This window comes from Lepisosteus platostomus, chromosome 13 (genome assembly GCF_059453375.1).
Source record: "Lepisosteus platostomus isolate fLepPlt1 chromosome 13, fLepPlt1.hap1, whole genome shotgun sequence".
Classification (NCBI taxonomy): domain Eukaryota; kingdom Metazoa; phylum Chordata; class Actinopteri; order Semionotiformes; family Lepisosteidae; genus Lepisosteus; species Lepisosteus platostomus.
Genome location: NC_142623.1, coordinates 16,029,187 through 16,048,467, shown reverse-complemented (window position 1 = coordinate 16,048,467; position 19,281 = coordinate 16,029,187). Strand labels below are relative to the sequence as shown.

At 42.7% G+C, this 19,281-nt stretch overlaps 1 protein-coding gene across 5 annotated transcripts in view; it reads left to right on the top strand.

The window, feature by feature from the left end:
• Positions 1 to 18,752, top strand: part of dock6 (dedicator of cytokinesis 6) — a 71,294-nt gene extending 52,542 nt beyond the window's left edge. For 4 of the 5 annotated variants that reach the window (XM_088603472.1, XM_088603470.1, XM_088603474.1 and 1 more), the window contains 11 exons: positions 2,016 to 2,208; positions 2,631 to 2,774; positions 4,495 to 4,626; positions 6,344 to 6,358; positions 11,983 to 12,108; positions 12,544 to 12,633; positions 13,176 to 13,412; positions 13,852 to 13,995; positions 14,492 to 14,598; positions 14,913 to 15,083; positions 15,615 to 18,752. In XM_088603472.1, coding sequence (XP_088459598.1) covers positions 2,016 to 2,208; positions 2,631 to 2,774; positions 4,495 to 4,626; positions 6,344 to 6,358; positions 11,983 to 12,108; positions 12,544 to 12,633; positions 13,176 to 13,412; positions 13,852 to 13,995; positions 14,492 to 14,598; positions 14,913 to 15,083; positions 15,615 to 15,657 — 1,402 coding nt within the window. In that variant the 3' untranslated portion in view covers positions 15,658 to 18,752. The remainder of the gene's footprint in view (positions 1 to 2,015; positions 2,209 to 2,630; positions 2,775 to 4,494; positions 4,627 to 6,343; positions 6,359 to 11,982; positions 12,109 to 12,543; positions 12,634 to 13,175; positions 13,413 to 13,851; positions 13,996 to 14,491; positions 14,599 to 14,912; positions 15,084 to 15,614) is intronic. The other variant, XM_088603471.1, reaches the window with a different exon arrangement.
• Positions 18,753 to 19,281: the final 529 nt, after the last annotated feature.

Below are 19,281 nucleotides of genomic sequence, written 5' to 3'. Positions count from 1 at the left end.
TCAGCTTACTAAGAGTAAAGAATTAAACCAGACCTCAGCCCATAAGACATATGGCAGCAAAGCAGTGCAGGATCAAAGCTTGCTCTTATCTTCATGTACTGCTGTATGTGTTTAATTTTCCATTTTACAGCTCCAAAGATGCTGCCAAACCTTCTAAATCTCTGGGCCAAATAATGCATTATACAACTGCATATAAACCTGCCTGTGGTGTTGATGTTTCACAGTAAGCAGTAGTGTTGAAGGACAAAGGGCGGAACAAGGTCTTGAGTCATATTTGGGGAGTTTTCTGGCTTTTCTCTTGAGGGAATCTATGAAGGACAGTCACCAATATATAATGTAGCCAGACTGCTTCATAGTCATTAATGCTGACCAACAAGGAGAGTTAAAAAAAGAAGCCTCAGTGTATCCAAAAAAACATCAGACACAAAATGGAGCCATCAGAAACAGCAGTTCACAGTAAATCTTGCTCTTATTGCCTCTTGCAGTGTTTGGTTTGTAGGTTTCTTACAGGTACCAGTGCAGTGACTGCAAGTGAGGGTTTACATGAGAACCAGCTGAATCAGTCTTCCAGTTGACTTCTTTAAGGTGCCGGCTAGCAAAATATTACTGTGGTCAAGGGCTCTCAGCAGGCTTTGCCTCTGACTGGTGTACAAACTCATAGCTTTACATTGTGTGCGCTTCTCTCCTCCTGTGGGAAATCATGCAGAGACAATGGCAGCTTAGTTTATTTTTAACTTCTGATGTGTCAGAGCCAACAGGCGTCCAGCGGGGGAGGATCCCTGGTGCTGTCCCTGTAGGACCAGCACTGAGTTACAAAGCTGACTGGTCTTACTGGGCCTGAGGATGGTGAGATCTGAAGATCTTGAGAGAAAGTGACAGATCATCTACGCAATCTGACCCGCTGAGGATCACCTTGGATAAGCTTGGTGCTGTTTTCTAGCATGAAACAGCATGACAGAACCCATAAAGGGGGGGTCAGGATTGTCACCTTGGTTTAAGACTAGAGATTTTAATCTTTGACTTTGAGCATTTGATTAATGCTTTGTGGTTGTAAGATGTCAGAAATCGGATATAGCAAGAGTCCACAGCTGCTGTGACATCACTGAGCAGAAAACAGGGAGAATACATTTTTAGCCATTTGTCTCTGCTCTGAAGAATGTTCCATATGATTGGGAGCACAAAGAATAGTACACTGATATGTTATAGCTGACCACCATAATAGAAGAATGCTTTTGTCAGTTCACTCCCAACCAGTCTTTTTTTTGTTGATTGATTTTGTTTTTCTTTAAAAGCCATGGTAACACCTGATTTCTCAGCACGCCTTGGCTAGGCTCGCCAGTCATAAAAAGAATTTGATGCTGTGAGAGAAGTCATGCCAGCGCTGACTTTGGACATAAAGGCATCCAGGAAACTAATAGGAAACAGCAGCTTTGTTTATTTTCTCTCAATAGCTTGTTTTACACAGCTGTAGGCACACCAGATTTGTCACGATGAAAGCAGTTCTTTTAAATGTATTCCTGTTTTTATTTAAATCTGCATCTTCTGAACAGTCTTCCTCCACTACCATTTCTTGTGTCTGTGCCTACTGGATCCATTAATTCCTTGACAGGGCTCTCTCACAGAGACTACTGTATGACTGTCTTCTGTGTGAAACAAACTCTGATGCGGTTTTTCCAGGGGTTTTAGTTTTTAACTTTTCGTGTCCAGCCATGGCCCTAGAGAGCTATCATACTTCTGGTTTTAAAAGTAACCCTTATACCCTTAAAGGTTAATGTCCAGAGGTCATGGAACTTAAGTCGATCAGACGTCAACTGGAACAGAAGCAGAAGCCACTGTAGTTCTCTAGGTCTAGTATGGACTCTCCTGATATGAGGGATTTGTTGGGAATCTTTACAATTAACATGAATGTTTAGTCATGCATTTTGTAGACTTGAATTTTCTGGGACTTGAGTCCCGGATGGGAACTGCTAACAGATTGCCCCTGTTAACATGGCTGACCTCTGTGTGTTCCTCAGGATTGCCAAGGGCTACCAGAACTCCCCTGATCTCCGGCTCACTTGGCTCCAGAACATGGCCGGAAAGCACTCGGAGAGAGGAAACCATGCTGAGGCAGCCCACTGCCTGGTCCACAGCGCCGCCCTGGTGTCGGAGTACCTCAACATGCTAGAGGACTGCCGCTACCTGCCCATCGGCTGTGTCTCATTTCAGGTCAGGAGTCATATGACTTCAACAAATGCACACCATAATGTGTTGAGTAAGTAACAACATACAGGATCTATAAAGTCAAAAACCAAGCCTTACTTAATGTCCATGTGAGGTGTCATTGGTATCTGAGGGCACCCACTGATGATCAGCCTCACTTGTAAGTGTTCCAGTCTGGGAAATAGCTCTTTGCCTTTGAAAAATGAGTGAACTTAAGAAAAGTTTGACCTAATTTAATGTGACAGATGGCAAGAAGACTTTAGATCCCAGTAGCATATTGAACCAGGTACTTCACTGAGATGGATCCATAAGGATTCCCATGTTATTTTATTCTTAATCTAATTAACAGCCAGATAAACATGGTAAGAGTCCTCTCAATTGTAATTTCTCTTCTGTTTGTCTTGTTGTTTTTAATTTCGTGATGGCAGAACATCTCCTCCAATGTCCTGGAGGAGTCTGCCGTGTCTGACGACATCCTGTCCCCCGAGGAGGAGGGGATCTGCACAGGGAAGTACTTCACGGAGACAGGGCTGATCGGGCTGTTGGAGCAGGCAGCCGCCTCCTTCAACATGGTGAGGATCTGTGGCCAGCAGACATGCAATGCCTGGTGAATGCCTGTGTTGGGTGCTGGAACAGTTATTTAAAATAAGGGCAGGTACTAGTCAGAGCAATGTGAGCTGGAAAAGGTACTTTCATAGGGCAGATACCAATTAAAGCAATAGGAGCAAATTTGTTTTGATACAGGCATCTAAGTTTATATTTAAGCATGATGAAAAGTAAAAGGAAAGGAGAAAAACATTTCACCTGTTTTTTTTTTCTTTATATTTTCTACTTTTTACAATTAATATCATTGGCCCCTGGTTGTGTGTGCAGCTGCAGACAAACATTATGCATCACCCAGGTATTTGCAGGGGAAGAGTTAAGGAACAAACTGCAGTCACAGCTGCAAGACCCCTTGAGCTCAGACACTGCCAAATGCAGATGCTTCTTTGTCTTGGCCAGCACTCATTTCAAAAAGGGTTATGATTTCAAAATGTTCAATACAGTATATCTCATCTCTGATTTTTTTAACTCAGTGGGAGTTAAATTCTTTTTTTACTAGTCTGTATTTACTTCAGTCCAATTTCTCATCAAGCTTTGAAATCCTTACAAGAATAGATAAATGTCTGCTGGGTGGCACACTGGTGTGGTGGATAGTACTACTTTCTCGAGATCCAGGTTTTGATTCCAGGCTTTAGCACCTAGTCTGTGTGGTGTCTTCCCCGCACTTGGAGTTGAGTATTGGTTGTGTGCGTGCTACAGACATCAGCAGGAAGTAAGCATGGACAGGTGAATCTGGGGTTACCAGTTGACATTTGATGACACTTACGAATAACCCAGTCTTTTTGTATGTATAATTTGCAATAGTGGCTGTGCTAAAACAGGTTTGGGATCAGAAATAGAAAATATCACTGTGTCTGTTAAATCAAAAGAGAGAAAGGCAACAAGAATGCTTGGAATACCCTGTAAACATCCACCAAGCTTTGAACCATGATCAGTTTGTATCAAATCTTCCACAGGCTACACTCCTTGAACAGCATCTGTTTTACCAACTCTGCAGCTGCAAAGATAGATTGTTTTTGTTCCTTTTTTACTTATTTTTTGCTGACCAGAATAAAATTCTGAAGGTTTTCAGCTGTTGAACATCTGGGTCTGGACCTAGCTATGCCAAGAGAAAGGGGGTGGTGTTGGGGTAGAGTTTTCCGTGTCAGGGTGAAAAACCACTTTGGAAAATGAAAGGCGCTATCGGGTTTACCAGCACACATCTATTAGTGCAGTACAAACCAGCTAAAACAGCTTGCAAAAATGAGTGTCCTCTGGTTTCCAGTCTAGGATGCAATGAAATGAGGTTGGGGGGGAAAGTGTTCCACTATCAGACAGACCTCAGTGCACAATGTTTCCATCATGATCGTCTGTTCTCATTTGCCATACATTCTTACTACATGGCAAATAACCAATCTGAGCTATAAAAGGAAATCATGGAAAGACATTGCAGAACAGCACAACCAGGAACACAATGGAGCAGACACATGAGACAGCATCTGCTAATCTAGACTGTGTGAGTAATGTTGGGCCTGGTGTAGATTTCTGTGCAAAAGGCTTTTATTTCTTCCATATGCACAAAAGCACTATTGAATAGTAAAAGCATTTTCTTACCTTTTTTTTTGTGGGAGTGGTCATGTGTATGTATATAGAGTTGGGTCCTATTCCCTAGCCCTTGTCACAGCATGTCTGTCGCTGCTTGCCTTGCAGGCGGCCATGTACGAGGCCATCAACGAGGTCTACAAGATCCTCATCCCCATCCACGAGGCCAACAGGGACTTCAAGAAGCTGGCCACCATCCACGGCAAGTTGCAGGACGCCTTCAACAAGGTCAACAACCAGGTAGGTAGGACAGGGCAGGGCCCAACCCCTGAAAAGTAAGGCTCTTGGGTTCAGCACCAAGAGAGAGTCTTCCCATGAACTGCCTTAAAGGTAGAGAGAGGTGTGACGCTCTTAGAAATCTCTGCATGGCGGTTTACACCACACCAGGTTGCGGTCTCTGCTCTCTGTCCCTGTGTTAGAGAACTAAAAGTCAAAAGCATGTGGTGCCTCATAGGGTTTCTCCTTGCATATGTCCCTTTTTTGGGGAGTTTAGCAGTTGTTACATCCCCCTCTCCATTTAGCACCCACTGCTTGGGAGTCTGACCTCACTGTGTCCTGAACCTAGTTTTCAACATGCAATGAGAAACGATGTTTGAAGTTTTTTTGCAGATGAGTAAAATATTTTAGTTGGCAGCAGTTGTCAGGTGCCTGTGGTTTGGGCAAAAGCTGTATGGCTCTTGCTAATCATTGCAGGATACCCTGTAACTACTGATATGCACTCTTCAGTGTTGTAGCCTGTATTAAAACACCCTCCAAAAGTATCAGGACTGAGAATCCAGGGATTTTTACTATTAAGTCCAATAACTCAGGTGCTTTTATCCTCTCGAGATTTTCATCAGAGTTTGACAGCCCGTTTTCTATGTAAATATACTGGCTGCATAAGAAGCAGCTCAGGATTATATGGTTAATTCTTGCAGTTAGCTGGATAGCCATTGAAGGAACCGATTTGTGGGCAGGATAATCCCTGAATTTAATCCCCTTCCCCAACTTTTAACAGGAGTGCAGCACAAAAGCAGGAGAAAGCCACCCTTTACAGAAAACAGATGGGGGGCTCCAAGGACATTATAAATCCCTTAAATTCTCTCCATACCAATATGTTTGTGCTTTTAAAAGCATTGCGGGTATTTGTAAAGAAATGGTAAATATCACTACAAGGGTATCAGCTACATGGGTAGACAACATCCTGCGGTTGTATGGACCTTTTCCGTTTCTAGAGGTGGGCTTTCTAATGATGTATAAATCTGGTGCTGCACATCTTAGCAGGTTATTGAACAAAGCGTTTTGCACCAAGAGTTTTAGGCAAGTTGTACACCTGGCTCTCAATAATATAGGAAATAAAGATAAACTACTTGAATTATATGTATTTGGGTAATTTCCCCTTTGAATAAATTAAAGTGAAACATATTAGAAATTCTTTTAGCAGCTAGTAAAAAACAATTACAAGAAGATGGCTTTATTAAAGAGTCAGCAACATATGAATGGTAGATTAGATTGACATTGTGAATGAGGTTTGTACTGTGGAAGACGTAGTTTTGTCTCTCAAATTACAGTCAGAAAGATTTAGTAAATACTAGCTAACCTGAATTAATTTTTGTCTCTATTAAGACTTCATTTATTTTGTGAAATGAAGTGATATTGCTTTGTAGACTAATTTGTTGTTTTTTAATGGCTAAACTGAGTTTGATTTTTTGCTAAGTAATATTATATACGTGTTTTCTTCCCTCATCTGTGCTGGTAAAATGTTGAGTTTGAAGAAAGTGCAATCTTGTACATAAGAAAAGATAAAAGAAGAAAGTAATTTGCTGTTCACCCTTCTGTTGTAACGGTTGGGGTTCTCAGCTAAGGTTGATGTGTATAAAAGTTTTTCCTGTCTTTAACCTTTCTCTTCCTCTCTCTCTCTCTCTCTCTCCCCCTCCTCCTCACCATGTTCCTCCTCTGTCCTGGTTTTGTGGTATAGAGCTCTGGCTGGGAGGTAGGCTTTGAAGTGTCAGTGTTCCTGTCTGCTCCAGTGGTTTTTGTGTGTCCTTTAATCCAGATGCACATCTAAACTAATCCCACTCACCTGTCTAGGGCTACCAACTAAAGGGTGGAATTGCAGTTCTGCAGGATACCCAGACCACAAATGGAGACAATTTATTTAATTTTAAAATATTTTTAAATACCACTGACTTTCCAAATCAAGAATCGGTTTGGGCATTATCAGGCATACTTTTGGGCACTTACAAGACCCCTAGCTGTCCCTCTGCCCACCTTGCTGAGACAGAGGTCAATTGTGGCCAGATTGTAGAGGAATGTCTGGAAGACGTATGTACGTTTATTGTATAACTGTATTTGCAGTTGGAGTGTTACATAACTGTAGCTGCCAGTCATTGAAAGCCTACAACATATGCAGGCATATCAGGAGTACCTGGAGAAATTCTATATACGGTGCCCTCCATACGTATTACAAAAGTGAAGTCATAATTGCTATTTGTGCTGTATAAAAATTCAGATTTTAGATTAATATGAGGCAAAAGTACGGAATGTCACCTTTTATTTCTGGGTGTTTCTGTGCATATATAGTATGTTGTACCATTTTATAGTTTTTTTATTGGTTGTCCATGGTTTTATATTTATATAAAAAAATAATGTAATAATTATTTTATAACATATAACATAGATTGTGTACACATAAAAAAGCTCTGAATGTATGTAATGGCACTGTATGTAAAATTACTGGATGTCCAGCAGCTGAGAACCCTTATGTAACTGTTGAGTTTATTGGGACTACCTCAGAACTTCTGCACCCTTGTGTATTGGCAGTCCTAAATCTATCTGCATGTCTAGTGTCACTGACCCTTGACCCCATAGTCTCTCTTTCCGGTACCCTCTCTCATTTCTGGTCAGATCTGGCTACAAAATCCTGGACAACATTCTCTATCAGTTCTAAAAGCACCCAATACTTACAAATGTTAAGCAGGCAGAGGAAACATGTCCTTCTATTTTCACACTCAAGTATTTAAGTAATTTTAGATCAATTGAAGAATATCAGATCATACAGTAGATGAAAGCATGAGTCCACTTACACTGGAACAGGTTGTCCATGGTGTACCTTGATTGAATCTAGAAAAATGCTTCTTCATTTTGTGGAGCTCATTTTACATGGACATATCCTTGCAGACACCGCCCTGCTCCAGGAACAGTTGTGTGCTGTCAAATTCAGGACAGAGATCAGATGCTGTGCCTTGCAGAAGTATTCATCCCCCTCCAGTGATGTCTCAATTTGTTGTATTACAATGATGCTTCTAATCACAGCCTGAGTGATATACCTTACAGGGACAGGATATTTATTTTGAAGTTATATAAACCACTATTATTGCACATAGACAGAAGGCCACTCAACTAATAGTATGGTTTGGTAAGGTAATTTTGTACTATGCACAGGGGAGAAAGCTTATGTTATCAACATATTTTAGTTAGGATTTTCTATGTAGTTTTGACAGATATGTAACTTATTTTACACGTTGTTACAAAATGTTTAGATGGCAAGTTAAAGTTTTGCTTAACAAATATTCACTTTAAATATTTAGTTCACTTATTTTGTAATTTAGCGAAATGGGATATTATTGGAGTATTAATGCCTCACAGCATTGGAGCCCTGGCTTCAATCCTCAGGGTGCTAGTTTGTATACTCTCCCCATGTTAGTGTGTGCTTCATTTTACCTCCCACAGTCCAAAGACATATTGGTAGGTTAATTGGCTTCTGAGAAAGTTGGCCCTGGTGTGAGTGTGTGTACCCTGCCTTTTGCCCATTGCTTGCTGGGATAGGTTCCAACTTCCAAACTATCCGAAACTCTGTATTGGATGAAGTGGTTAGAAAATGGATGGATGGGACAAGGGGGTGGAAGGGGGTGAATATTTTTGCAAAGCACTGTGCTCTGCATAAAAATAATGTGATCCAAAATTGCTGAATTAAGGTCTTAATCAGCCTTGGTTTAATGAGAACTGTTTTAGTTTTCACCTACTTGTGACGTGGTTTAACCAGCTTGAAGCTACCAACTATTTTTATAAGCTGAAAACAAAAGGGTCTGTTGGGCAGGTTGTGACTTCAGCTTCAGTGAAGTCAGTGAGAGCTCTGCTGGAATGGAGAGCAGGGGGCTGAGGTCCTAGGGTCCCGGGGACCAGGATTAGGCAGAGCTCACCCAGGCTACAGCCATTTTTGAGCTGGGAATCTTGACCTGACAGGCAGTATGAGTGGAAATGTCTGCCCTTCTGTGCTGGGACAAAATAAGAAAATCGCCTTTTTCCAATCTGAGCATGAGTTCCGTTTGTCCGCCCTCTCTCACTAGGACACGGAACGCTCCGATCTGCCTTTGAATCCTGGGCCCTGGGAAAAGAACCGAAGAACACTTTCATAGAAAGCCTGCCTTGAGCCTGTTTGTCTTTTTTCTGCTTTTAGGCCCTGGCATTTCTGCATTTTCTCCCTCATGCATTCAAAGAAAAAATAAGTCCTGGAGCTCTGAAGAAATAAAAATAGCTGTTGAAATCCTAAAGAGGGGCTGTTTTTTCTCATTTGGAATATTTTCTATATCCCCATGGCCTCCGCACTTTAGAAGCACAGTCTGCAAATGAATGAACTCCTTTTTGTGGAAGTTCATATTTTGAGGTGCTACAGTATGCTATCGTGTAGTTTGCACATAATGTTACACCTGAAATTCTTTGCTGCTTTTGTTCTGGTGTAGGGCCTATAACAAACTCCCTGTGTAGCCAAGCAAGTGTTTGAAGTAGCAAAAAGTGCAGGACAGATCAGAACACCTTTGCCATAGTGTAGGTGGTGATTGTGTGCAGTGGAACACAATTGACGTCGCTCAGTGCTGTGAAGTTCATTGGTGATGCACTGGTCACTTGAGCCTGTGCATAATACTATCCCTCCTGCCATTTCCTTGGGGCTTCTGTGGAGAAGCTTTAAAAACAACAGCCCTTTGCAATCAAACGGGAGAAGTGTTAACTAATTGTAGGTGACAGAAAAATTTGTCATGGCAGCCCCTCTCTGTGCAAATATAGAAGGAGCAGTGTGTGCAGAGCTAATGCAGTGCTTGCTGTGTTTGTTTTTTATGGTCAGTGCAGTGTCTTTGCGCAAAAGCAGTTTGCAATATTAGTGTAGTATTTGCGGTGGTGTTGCAGTTTGCGCAATACTGAGTGTTTTTATTGCAGTGTTTTCAGTGTTAACGCAGTTGTGTTAATACCTGTGTTTCTCAATTTTCTTTATTCCTCTCTCCCTGGTCACTCGTCTCGCCTCGCCTGCCTATGATCCATCCTGGTAAGTCACACTTCTCTTGATTCATTTTTAAGTGTACCATACCCGCTTTTCTTTAATTGGGAATACACACCCCTATTTTAAACTCACAACCACAGAGGGACGCTATTAGTCAGCAAAATAAAGTTGCCCTGACTGAACACAAACCAGCCTAATGGCAACAGTTTTCAGCCAGTTGAATACTACAGCTCAGGGGATTCTGATCACAGCCAGCTCATGACAGATTTGAACATGGGATTGAGAGTCCAGCTGCTCTGGATTGTTACCCTGCTCTTTATTATGCTGTCATTGATGCTTTTTATACTGAGGAATGAAGGAAAAAAATACACAGGATGACCCAGGTGGTTTTCTTTTCCAAGTTTCCATTTTCTGTGTTTACAAGAGCTTTGGCACTCTTGAAGCACTTACTTCGCTGAAGTAAAAGAAGATATCTCAGCCGGCAAGGCTGTAATGACATTGTATGCCCATAACAGCCTCCAACAGCCGCCGCCCCCAGCGATCACAGCTGAAACATTTCTGTTCTCCCAAGTGCTGTTTTCACAGCACATTTGAAAATGTCTGTCCTAAGATGCCCTTTTCCTCAGAGGAGCGACTAGAGAGCTAAAGCTCTGTCTGTCCCTTGTGGGTCTCCTCTCTGAGTGCTGAGTACCAGGCTGGCCCTTTCAAAGGAGAATTCAATTACACTCAGTGAATGTTCTGTAGAGACACAGCAGTGTGAATACTATTCTTTTCCTGAGCAAAGTAGGATGCTAGGATACCTATATAGCCTGGACAGATTATAGTCTGAAAGCTGTTTTTTAAAAACCTTTGAAATAACACCTTTTATCAGTCACAGAGGCCTTTTAGTGCACACAGGTGTGTATTTGCATGTGTTTTATGGAGAAGTCTCTTAAACAACAAAAAACCAAAGTAGGTCAATTGTCCTCCAAGACCCACTCAGTGTGTTGCGCAGTGCTGATTACACAAGAGCCTCTGCAGCACATCCCTGGTGTCCCCACACACCCTTGTGTCCTTGCTCCATCTCCCTCCCTCTCTGTTCTGTCTGGAACCACTCAGGAATTTTGTGGAAACAAGAGAAAACTGTCTGTCCCTGAACATAAATATTAGTGTGTATAACCATCTTCTTCATGCCTTTAACAACGTACAGAACTCGACTAAGTAGAAACTGTTGCGTTTGTCTCCTAATTTTTGTGTGGGGTGTTCTGTCACAGTTATAATATTGTGTTTGTGTGGAAAACTGAGGGAGCAGGGGCACTAGTTCAGTGCTCCAATCTCAGGCAGGAGACATACTGGGTGATTCAGCTTTCTCTCTGAGTTGAAATTTTGTAATTTAGTAATTGTTTTGGTGTGAGGGCATGAGGGCATGTGACTATTTTTAAATAAAAAAATGTTCCTCCAAAAATAAGACAAGAAAAATAAATAGCACAGGGCTGGGAGATATATATATATTCCCTTGGGATCTGAATGCAGATCTGTTTCTGCTTTTTCCAACAAACTATTAAGATGCTACAAATATCTGTGAATAGCCCCTGCCTCTCGGTTCCTAGCTAGAGTGCATCCCCTTGCACTGAGTCAGCCTACGTTGTTCAGGAGCTGAGCGTCTCTGTGAGAAATATTAAACAAATGAAACACTGCGGGGTATGAAACCTAGGGCTGTAGGTTTAAGCTCTGTTAATGTTTCATAATCTTTCTAAGCAGGAGCTACTCAATCTCTTCAGTGTGTTCCATTAAAGTTCCTTGATACAACCAGACCCTTAATGGCTGTATCACTCCTTTGTAATTCTTAATTAATTAAGGCAGTTTTGTAGCAGAATTGTGCAGTGCAGTGCAGTGGATTGGAATGGCCCTGGTCTGAGCTGATGTTCTTCAAATCTAATTGTGGGTCACAGTCCTTCAAAAATGGATATTTTGGACAACCTTCACTCCTTGAAGGCTGAATTTCGGCAGGCATTATGGGTGTTTTTCAATTAGCAACTGCTTAATGCCTGAGAAGAGCGGTTGATTTGGCTTTTTATGCAAATAATTCGTTCAGGAAGGGGTGGAATTGAAACCAGGGGCCCTCATTCTGTATCAGCATCTGTGAATCCTTATCTGTTGGAGACCTGGAGAAACTTGTTAAATTTCTTCAGTTTGCCAAATATGCAGTTATTTAAATACAGTAATAATAACCTCTGGAAGCCTCTCCTACCCTTGAAGACTGGATTGGAAAAACATTGGACCTGAAAGGATGACTGTCCTTGGTCTGTGGCTCTCATGATTCCTATTTTATTGCTGTTGTTCCCACCACTGCAGCCACGAAGCGGATGTTTGGCACCTATTTCCGAGTGGGGTTCTATGGCTGCCGGTTCGGGGACCTGGATGAGCAAGAGTTTGTGTATAAGGAGCCGTCGATCACCAAGCTGGCAGAGATCTCTCACCGGCTTGAGGTAAGGGAACAACTGAGCGGGCCGGCCATCTGTTCCATACTCACAGGGGTGGAACAATAGATGATTTTTTTCACTTTTCACGTCTTAAATGTTCTTTTTTTTTCGTTTTTGAACTTAATTTTTATGAATATTCAGGAGCGTGGCAATGTACAAAAGTTAAAGAGCTCCTAGTGACTAAGTGACTGCTATTTGGTCAAGCAAACTTTCACCTGGGAAAGTTCAAGTTATCTAAAATTGCTGGTGAGTAGCCCTGCTTCAGCAGACCAGTCTGGTCTAGAATTTCAATTTAGCTTTGTTATTACACAACTGCTGGCGGGTCATTCAGGTTCAGAGTGCACAGGCCAGCAGTCATGTCATGAAACAGCATCCTAGTCTACAAGGCACAAAGCAGTGTCTCCTGGTCGACACTGCTGACCTGCTGTCTCTGTGTTCCAGGAGTTCTATGCTGAACGCTTCGGAGACGACATAGTGGAGATTGTAAAGGACTCCAACCCAGTGGATAAGACCAAACTGGACCCCAATAAGGTGAATAAAAGCAAAAGATGCCATAAAAAGAATGTGGACTAATCTGCATACCTGTGAATAGTCACTTTTAAATATTTATTACTATGAGGCTTCATAAAGGATACAGCAGAACAGCCAATTCAGCAAAGTGTTCATATTTTATAGCGTACCTAGTCGTGGTAAGCTATATCTCAAAGGTCTCTACAGTTTAAGAGTAAATGAGGGCACTGTATGTATACCATGAAAGAGTGAAGTTTCAAAGAAGTGCAAAGGCTAAGACTAAGATCCCTTGTAAATTCAGTGTAAATTAATATACAAGAAGATGGAAAATGAAGGACGTATTTGAATGTATTACAGATTTCAGGCATGATAACTTATTTTCTTAACTGTACAGAAAGCTGAGAGTTTAACTCCAGAGAAAGTGTAAAATCCTGTTGCAATTGATGTTCATGTGCGCAAGTGTGGCAGTTGAACGCTCTCACCTTTTCTTCTTGTGCTGATCTGTGCGTGGGGTTGAGCTGAAAATGGCCATGTTTTTACTTGGTTTTGGCATGTGTCTCCAGGCATACCTTCAAATCACCTACGTGGAGCCTTTCTTCGACACCTACGAGCTGAAGGAGCGCATCACCTACTTCGACAAGAACTACAACCTGCGCACCTTCATGTACTGCACTCCCTTCACACTGGACGGCCGGGCGCATGGCGACCTGCACGAGCAGTACAAGCGCAAGACCATCCTCACCACCTCGCACGCCTTCCCCTACATCAAGACCCGCATCAACGTCACGCACAGAGAGGAGGTCAGCCTGCCCCTTCATACCGCTCCACTCTGCCACAGTAGCACAAGGAGAGGCCACCCAGCTTATTGATCAGAGGATCTTTTCTTCAAATGAACTTCTACAATGCAGATGGCTAGTTGCAGACTCCTCTGTGGCAGTGTTGTGTTAAGATATTAAACCCTTTTCAGGATATAACATCCTTTTTCAGTCCTGAATGCACTTTACCTAAATTCCCATTGTGTCCCGGGATTCTTATTTCACTGTTGGCCTTGAGGTAGTCAAGTGCATTTTGAGATCAGGAAGACTTACTCTGTTCATGACTAAAGAGATTCAGTTCCTTTAATCTCCCTGGGGCTTATTCCACTTTGTGTGGTCTCAGGCCAACTCAGCATGACTAGATAGCCTGCCATAAATTTACTTTTAGGGACTGCTGTAAGAAAACTCCTCCTCCTCTGTCTAGATCATCCTAATCCCCATTGAGGTGGCCATTGAGGACATGCAAAAGAAGACGCAAGAGCTGGCCTTTGCCACACACCAGGACCCCGCTGATGCCAAAATGCTCCAGATGGTGCTGCAGGGCAGTGTGGGCACTACTGTCAATCAGGTATTAGCAGTGCTGGACCCCGACTCTGTTGAACAGAAAGGGTCAGAGTGAAACCAGGATGTTGCAGATGTACACATAATGCTCACTGCGGTCCGTGCAGTGCAGAATAGTCCCCACTGATCCCTGGTATATCCCCTTCCACCCACCCACTCCTGCAGCACATCTCACAAGCTGTGGGTGTGCAAGGACAGGTAGCATGTGAGCCAGTAGCACCTACAATCCTTATCATATACAGAAACACTGGCGTCAGTGTATTTTCAGGAAGTGTTTTGGATCCCGCTAGGGGCTTTTCCTGCAATTGTCATTGGAACTAACAAATAGGATCAAACCATGAGAATTGAACAGCCATTGTGAGCTCAGTATAAACAGCTGTAGCCTGAGTTTTTCTTTAATTTAACGTGAATACTGGATTAAGAGTTGTGTTGGGTAAATGGCAAGTGAACAGTAGAGCTGTGTCCCCTCGCTCTGGCCATCCGTGTCTGTCTTGCTCTTCCAGGGCCCTTTGGAGGTGGCCCAGGTGTTCTTGGCAGACATTCCTGATGACCCCAAGCTGTTTCGCCACCACAACAAGCTGCGCCTGTGCTTCAAGGACTTCACCAAAAGGTGAGCCTAGCTTCTCAGGATTGCTCCTCCGCGTTTCCACCACTAGCAACTCTTCAACTGTTTTTATTTTCACTTCACTAGTAGTTGACTTGGAGATGATTCCAATACATTTTCTGCATGTTGTTGTGCCAGTGTCTCTCAACCTGTTTAGGTGCCACCTCTTAAATTGTCTGTTGAGTTTAACAACAGATTGCTGACCTGCATCAGATAGATTGGCCCTGAATAAAATCACACGTGCATGTTCACTTTGTAAGCGTGGAGGTGTTCCCCTGCACTTAGCCATGCCATTGATGCTCTATCTTCTCTCTGTCTAGGTGTGAGGATGCCCTGCGCAAAAACAAGGCTCTGATTGGCCCTGACCAGAAGGAGTACCATCGTGAGCTGGAGAGGAACTACAACCGCCTGAAGGAATCGCTCCATCCCCTGCTGAACCGCAAGATTCCCCAGCTGTACAAGCCCCTTGTGATGCACCACGCCAGTCAGCGGTGAGCTCCACAACTGCTTGGCATGGGGCTGGAGGGAGGAGAGAAGAGAACTCTCCTCTTCTGATATCCCAGTTCATATCGCGGCAATCTCCCCTCCACACAGAGCCACACCAGAATAGACGGGCAGCAGTCTCCTTTAGTGCCACTCACCTCTCCCTCTCCATTCATTCACTTGCTCATACGATCGCTGAAACCATGGTAAACAGAGGTGGAGATTAGTGGCAAAAAATCTGACCTCTTTACAAAATCCATAGATATTTACATATCCCATATACTGTACTTTCAAAAGCTGATTGCTGTCCAGTGAAGAGATGGGATTCTTCTCATGTGCCGGGTACAGTTGGCATTATCAGAATGGAGGCATGGCATTGGCTTACAGTACTGGTAACAAGAATGCATTTATTTTTACTGTTCTGTGCAGTAGACACCAAGTAAGAGCAATGAGTGGCAGCTGTCTAGGTCTAGGCATGGGTTATGTGGAACCGTGTTTTTTGTGATTGATCAAAGTCTGTATTTCTTTTCTCCTAACAGGAACTCCTTCAGTCGATCCAGTCTTCGTAAAGTGGAAGGTTGAGGAAAAAACATAAAGAAAAATTAGTCAGAATGTTTTTTGTTTTATTTTGTTTTGTGTGTCACTGATGTGTTGCAGCAAGGAAGCAGATCCAGAAAAACGAAAGGAAGTCTCTTGACCGCACACTTCTCTTCTTAAGCCTTAATGTGCTTTTGTTAAAGACGGAGCTGCTAACATGTCTTGGTGGAGCGCAGGGAGAGAGGGCTCTGCTGAATCTCCCACTCAGAGAAGAGGGCTCCAGGAACCCAGTCTGACCACTCATTTAGGGTCATCCTCTTCTGCATCTTCCCTTGAGGCAAAGTTGCTCTCTAGGCTCCTCTGTAGGACTTCACTGTTCCAAGCTGAAGGAGCAACCATTCACTGGAATGAAGACAAGGGCATTTCCCGCCACAGCACAGGGATGTGCCTCTGACACATAAAGAGGGAACTGTTATCTTTTCTTTCCATTCCCTGTGTTATTCCTCAGGTTCAGCTTTTCCCCCCTTTCTTGAGAAAGCAGGCCTAGTGCATCGCTGAAGATTTCCCACATCCGGACAATGAAGTGATCAGTGTTTTGAGGGTTTTATTTCTGTTTCTGCCTCTGAACTCAGGTCTTGTTCCTAAGACTTGTGTTTTTTAATTTGTAAGCAATTACATCTTAGATCCTTAAGGAAGTGGGGAAGGAGTACTCAGAGGATCCATTTTTTGTGTAGCTGTCTTATTTAGTGTTGCAGGGCAGGAAGAGAAGAGCAGATTTAACAGAGTTTAAATTGACTCCTCATCAAATTGCCCATTCCTGGCTCCCCAGTGCACCCTGGGAATGACGGAACACACTCATGGGATAGCACGGACATCAGTCACTGGAACACTGTTCAGGCACCCACTAATTTCCAAGTGTTCCTTTGACTTAAATTCCATTTATTTTCATTTCATTCAGTCTCTGTCACTTTCAAGCTTCCTTTTTTCTATGTTGAAATCAACATTGTTACTGGGGTTACAGTGTCAAATCAGATTAACGGTTTGACAATATGGACTGAACCCCCTCCTAATTAAAGGAAAGCTAGTTTTAACCAGCTAGATTAAGACCGCTGACTAAAAACTGCATTCCTGAGTCTGGACTGAAGCACCCTGGCCTTTTTCAGAGGTCAGGGATAAGCATAAGACTTTGTAAACTCTTAATCCAGTACATTGTGAGCTTCACTGAAATAAATTTAGGCGATAATAGTGTAAATGCCTGCAAAATGTAACAATGCTTGCAAGAAGCAAGCTGTTATGGTAAAGGCGTCCTATTGTAAGACGTGTTCTGCAGCAGAGTATGAGACTTTCTTTAGACAGCGCAACTTTGCCAGTAGTAATTAGGATCATCTGCAACCCATTACCACACCACTGCGCAGGGCTGTGCTGAAGCCAGCTTCTGAGTCAGCGTTGGTGGGTGGGGTGAAAAAACAGCCCTCAAAACAACCCGGATCTTAGTGACAAACAAATTCCTGTTTGTTGTTTTGGAAAAATGTGATCTGTTTCTGCATGAGAGACGTAATTAACATGCTAAAGGACACTAAAATCATCTCTCCTGGCACTGAAAGGCCTTTTGCAGTGGAGTGATTTCTGTAAGTTCAGATAAAAGAAATGCTGCTCTGATTTTGCCCCTTCCTGTGACCAGCTATTACTACTAAGATGTGAAGCTTCTTTAGCTAAAAGTCTGAACCAGTGATCAACTTACACTGGGCAGAGTTTGCAAAAACCCACCTGATCTCATCCTGTAAATCTGTGATTCTCAGCTCTGGTTCTGAGAACCCCTGTGACTTAGGGCTATTGTTACAGGTGAGCTCTTAATTGCTGATGTAAATTGATCCCTTTAATTGATCTTTGTTGCCTGACCCATTTCTGCACTTAGTCTTTTCAGAAATACTCTGCTGTATTTGTCAGAAACACACAGCTCCATTCTTTCTCCCACAGCTTTCTTATTAAATGATTCATACATTATTATTTCTGAATTGTTGATGACCAGAAACAGATCCGATTGACACTCCCACCTAAAACAGAGACTGTGTTCTGCAGAGGTCCAGCTACTTCCATTCTGCGACAGCAGTGTGTGGATGCATGAGCCCCAGAACTGAAACTTGGGGAAAGAGCAGCTATTGCACAGACTAACTGCACTAGCCTTGCAAAAGTCATCTTATCCAGATTTGCTGCCATCTCACTAACTGATATCCAGAATGCATGTTGGAGGAAGCACTTTAGCTTTGTGTTTAACTGCAGTCCCTTGGCAACAACAGAGAATCACAATTATAAAAACAAGAAGAAAGGAAATTGCACTGATATGCAGACTACTCTTGTTGTCGTTAGTTTTTCTACATAGTGGAAATGTAAACCAAGAACACTGCATTGACCTTTAGCAAAAGGACTGCGTACAAAAGCAGAAAATTCTGTATTTTTGTCCTCTTTGAACTGTGTAGTGGAGGAGGTGGGGGAGTTGTGCATTCAGGTGTGCTGTGTTCTTTTTGTGTAGGGATTTCCCAGAAGCGGTAGGGAAGTGTGATAAGACCAATGGCAAGACTTTGGGGGCACGGAGGTACAGTGAAGCGAGTTTGAAGTAGGCCCTTATCTCCCGTGAATCCTCGCCAAGGAATCCAAGGTCATTGGCTGTGGTGTGATAAACGGAGTAATGCTTGGGAACAGCTGGGTTCTCAAAACACACATGTAGTGGGAAGGGAGAAGGGCATTTTATTCCAGTCAGGTTTTTCACTGATGTAAATCATAGAAGACTTTAGGGGTTGAGGGTTGTAGTCACTACAGCACTGTCAGACACTGACCAGTGCCACTTAGTATCCAGTTCGTTGCAAACCAAACCTGGGCATTGCTATAGACAAGTGTTTGTCTGCTACTGTGGGTAATCTGCAAAGGTGAAATCCTGCTTTTCCAGATCTAAAGGGAACATGTATGCCATGCACACCTGTATGCTGTACTACTGGAGCCGACACTTCCAAAAGCACACTGCTTTTTTCTACTGTATGTGAAAACGTTTGCCTTTTTTTTATTTATTCTTGAATTATTTTGCTATTCCTGTGTAATTTTACTGCTTTGTATTAAAAGGCTGTTTTTGATTTTTTTCCACTAAACCTTGTCCTGTGGATGGTTTTGTAGTTCTGGGTTCTGTGGCCTCCCTCTTTACTTCCAAATGTGAGAAGGCTTAAAAGTGAGAGGAGGCTGTTCATCTACAGTAGTTACATTTTGTAGTTGGTAGGATCTTATCCAGCTGTTTATTGAAATAAGCCATAGTATCAGCTTCAACGACTTGGCTGAGCAGTGTGTTCCACACTCCCACAACCCTTTGGGTAAAGAAGGGCCTCCTGTCCTCAGTTTTAAATACTTTCCTGTAGTTTACACTTGTGCCCCCAGGTTTGTGTCTCTCTAGCTAATGCCTCGCCAGATTTTTAATACTTGAATACTCAGGTACAATAACTTCATAGTCTCTGTTCAAGACCAAAAAAAAATGTTATAGCCTCTTAGAGTAGGACACTCATTTAAGGCCAGAAATACGTCTAATTATTCTTGACTGATACCAGGCCAGCATTGTTTTTTCTTATATATATACATTATTTTAACCAAAGTCCTACCAGTGCACTGTAGATTTTTAACATAACATCC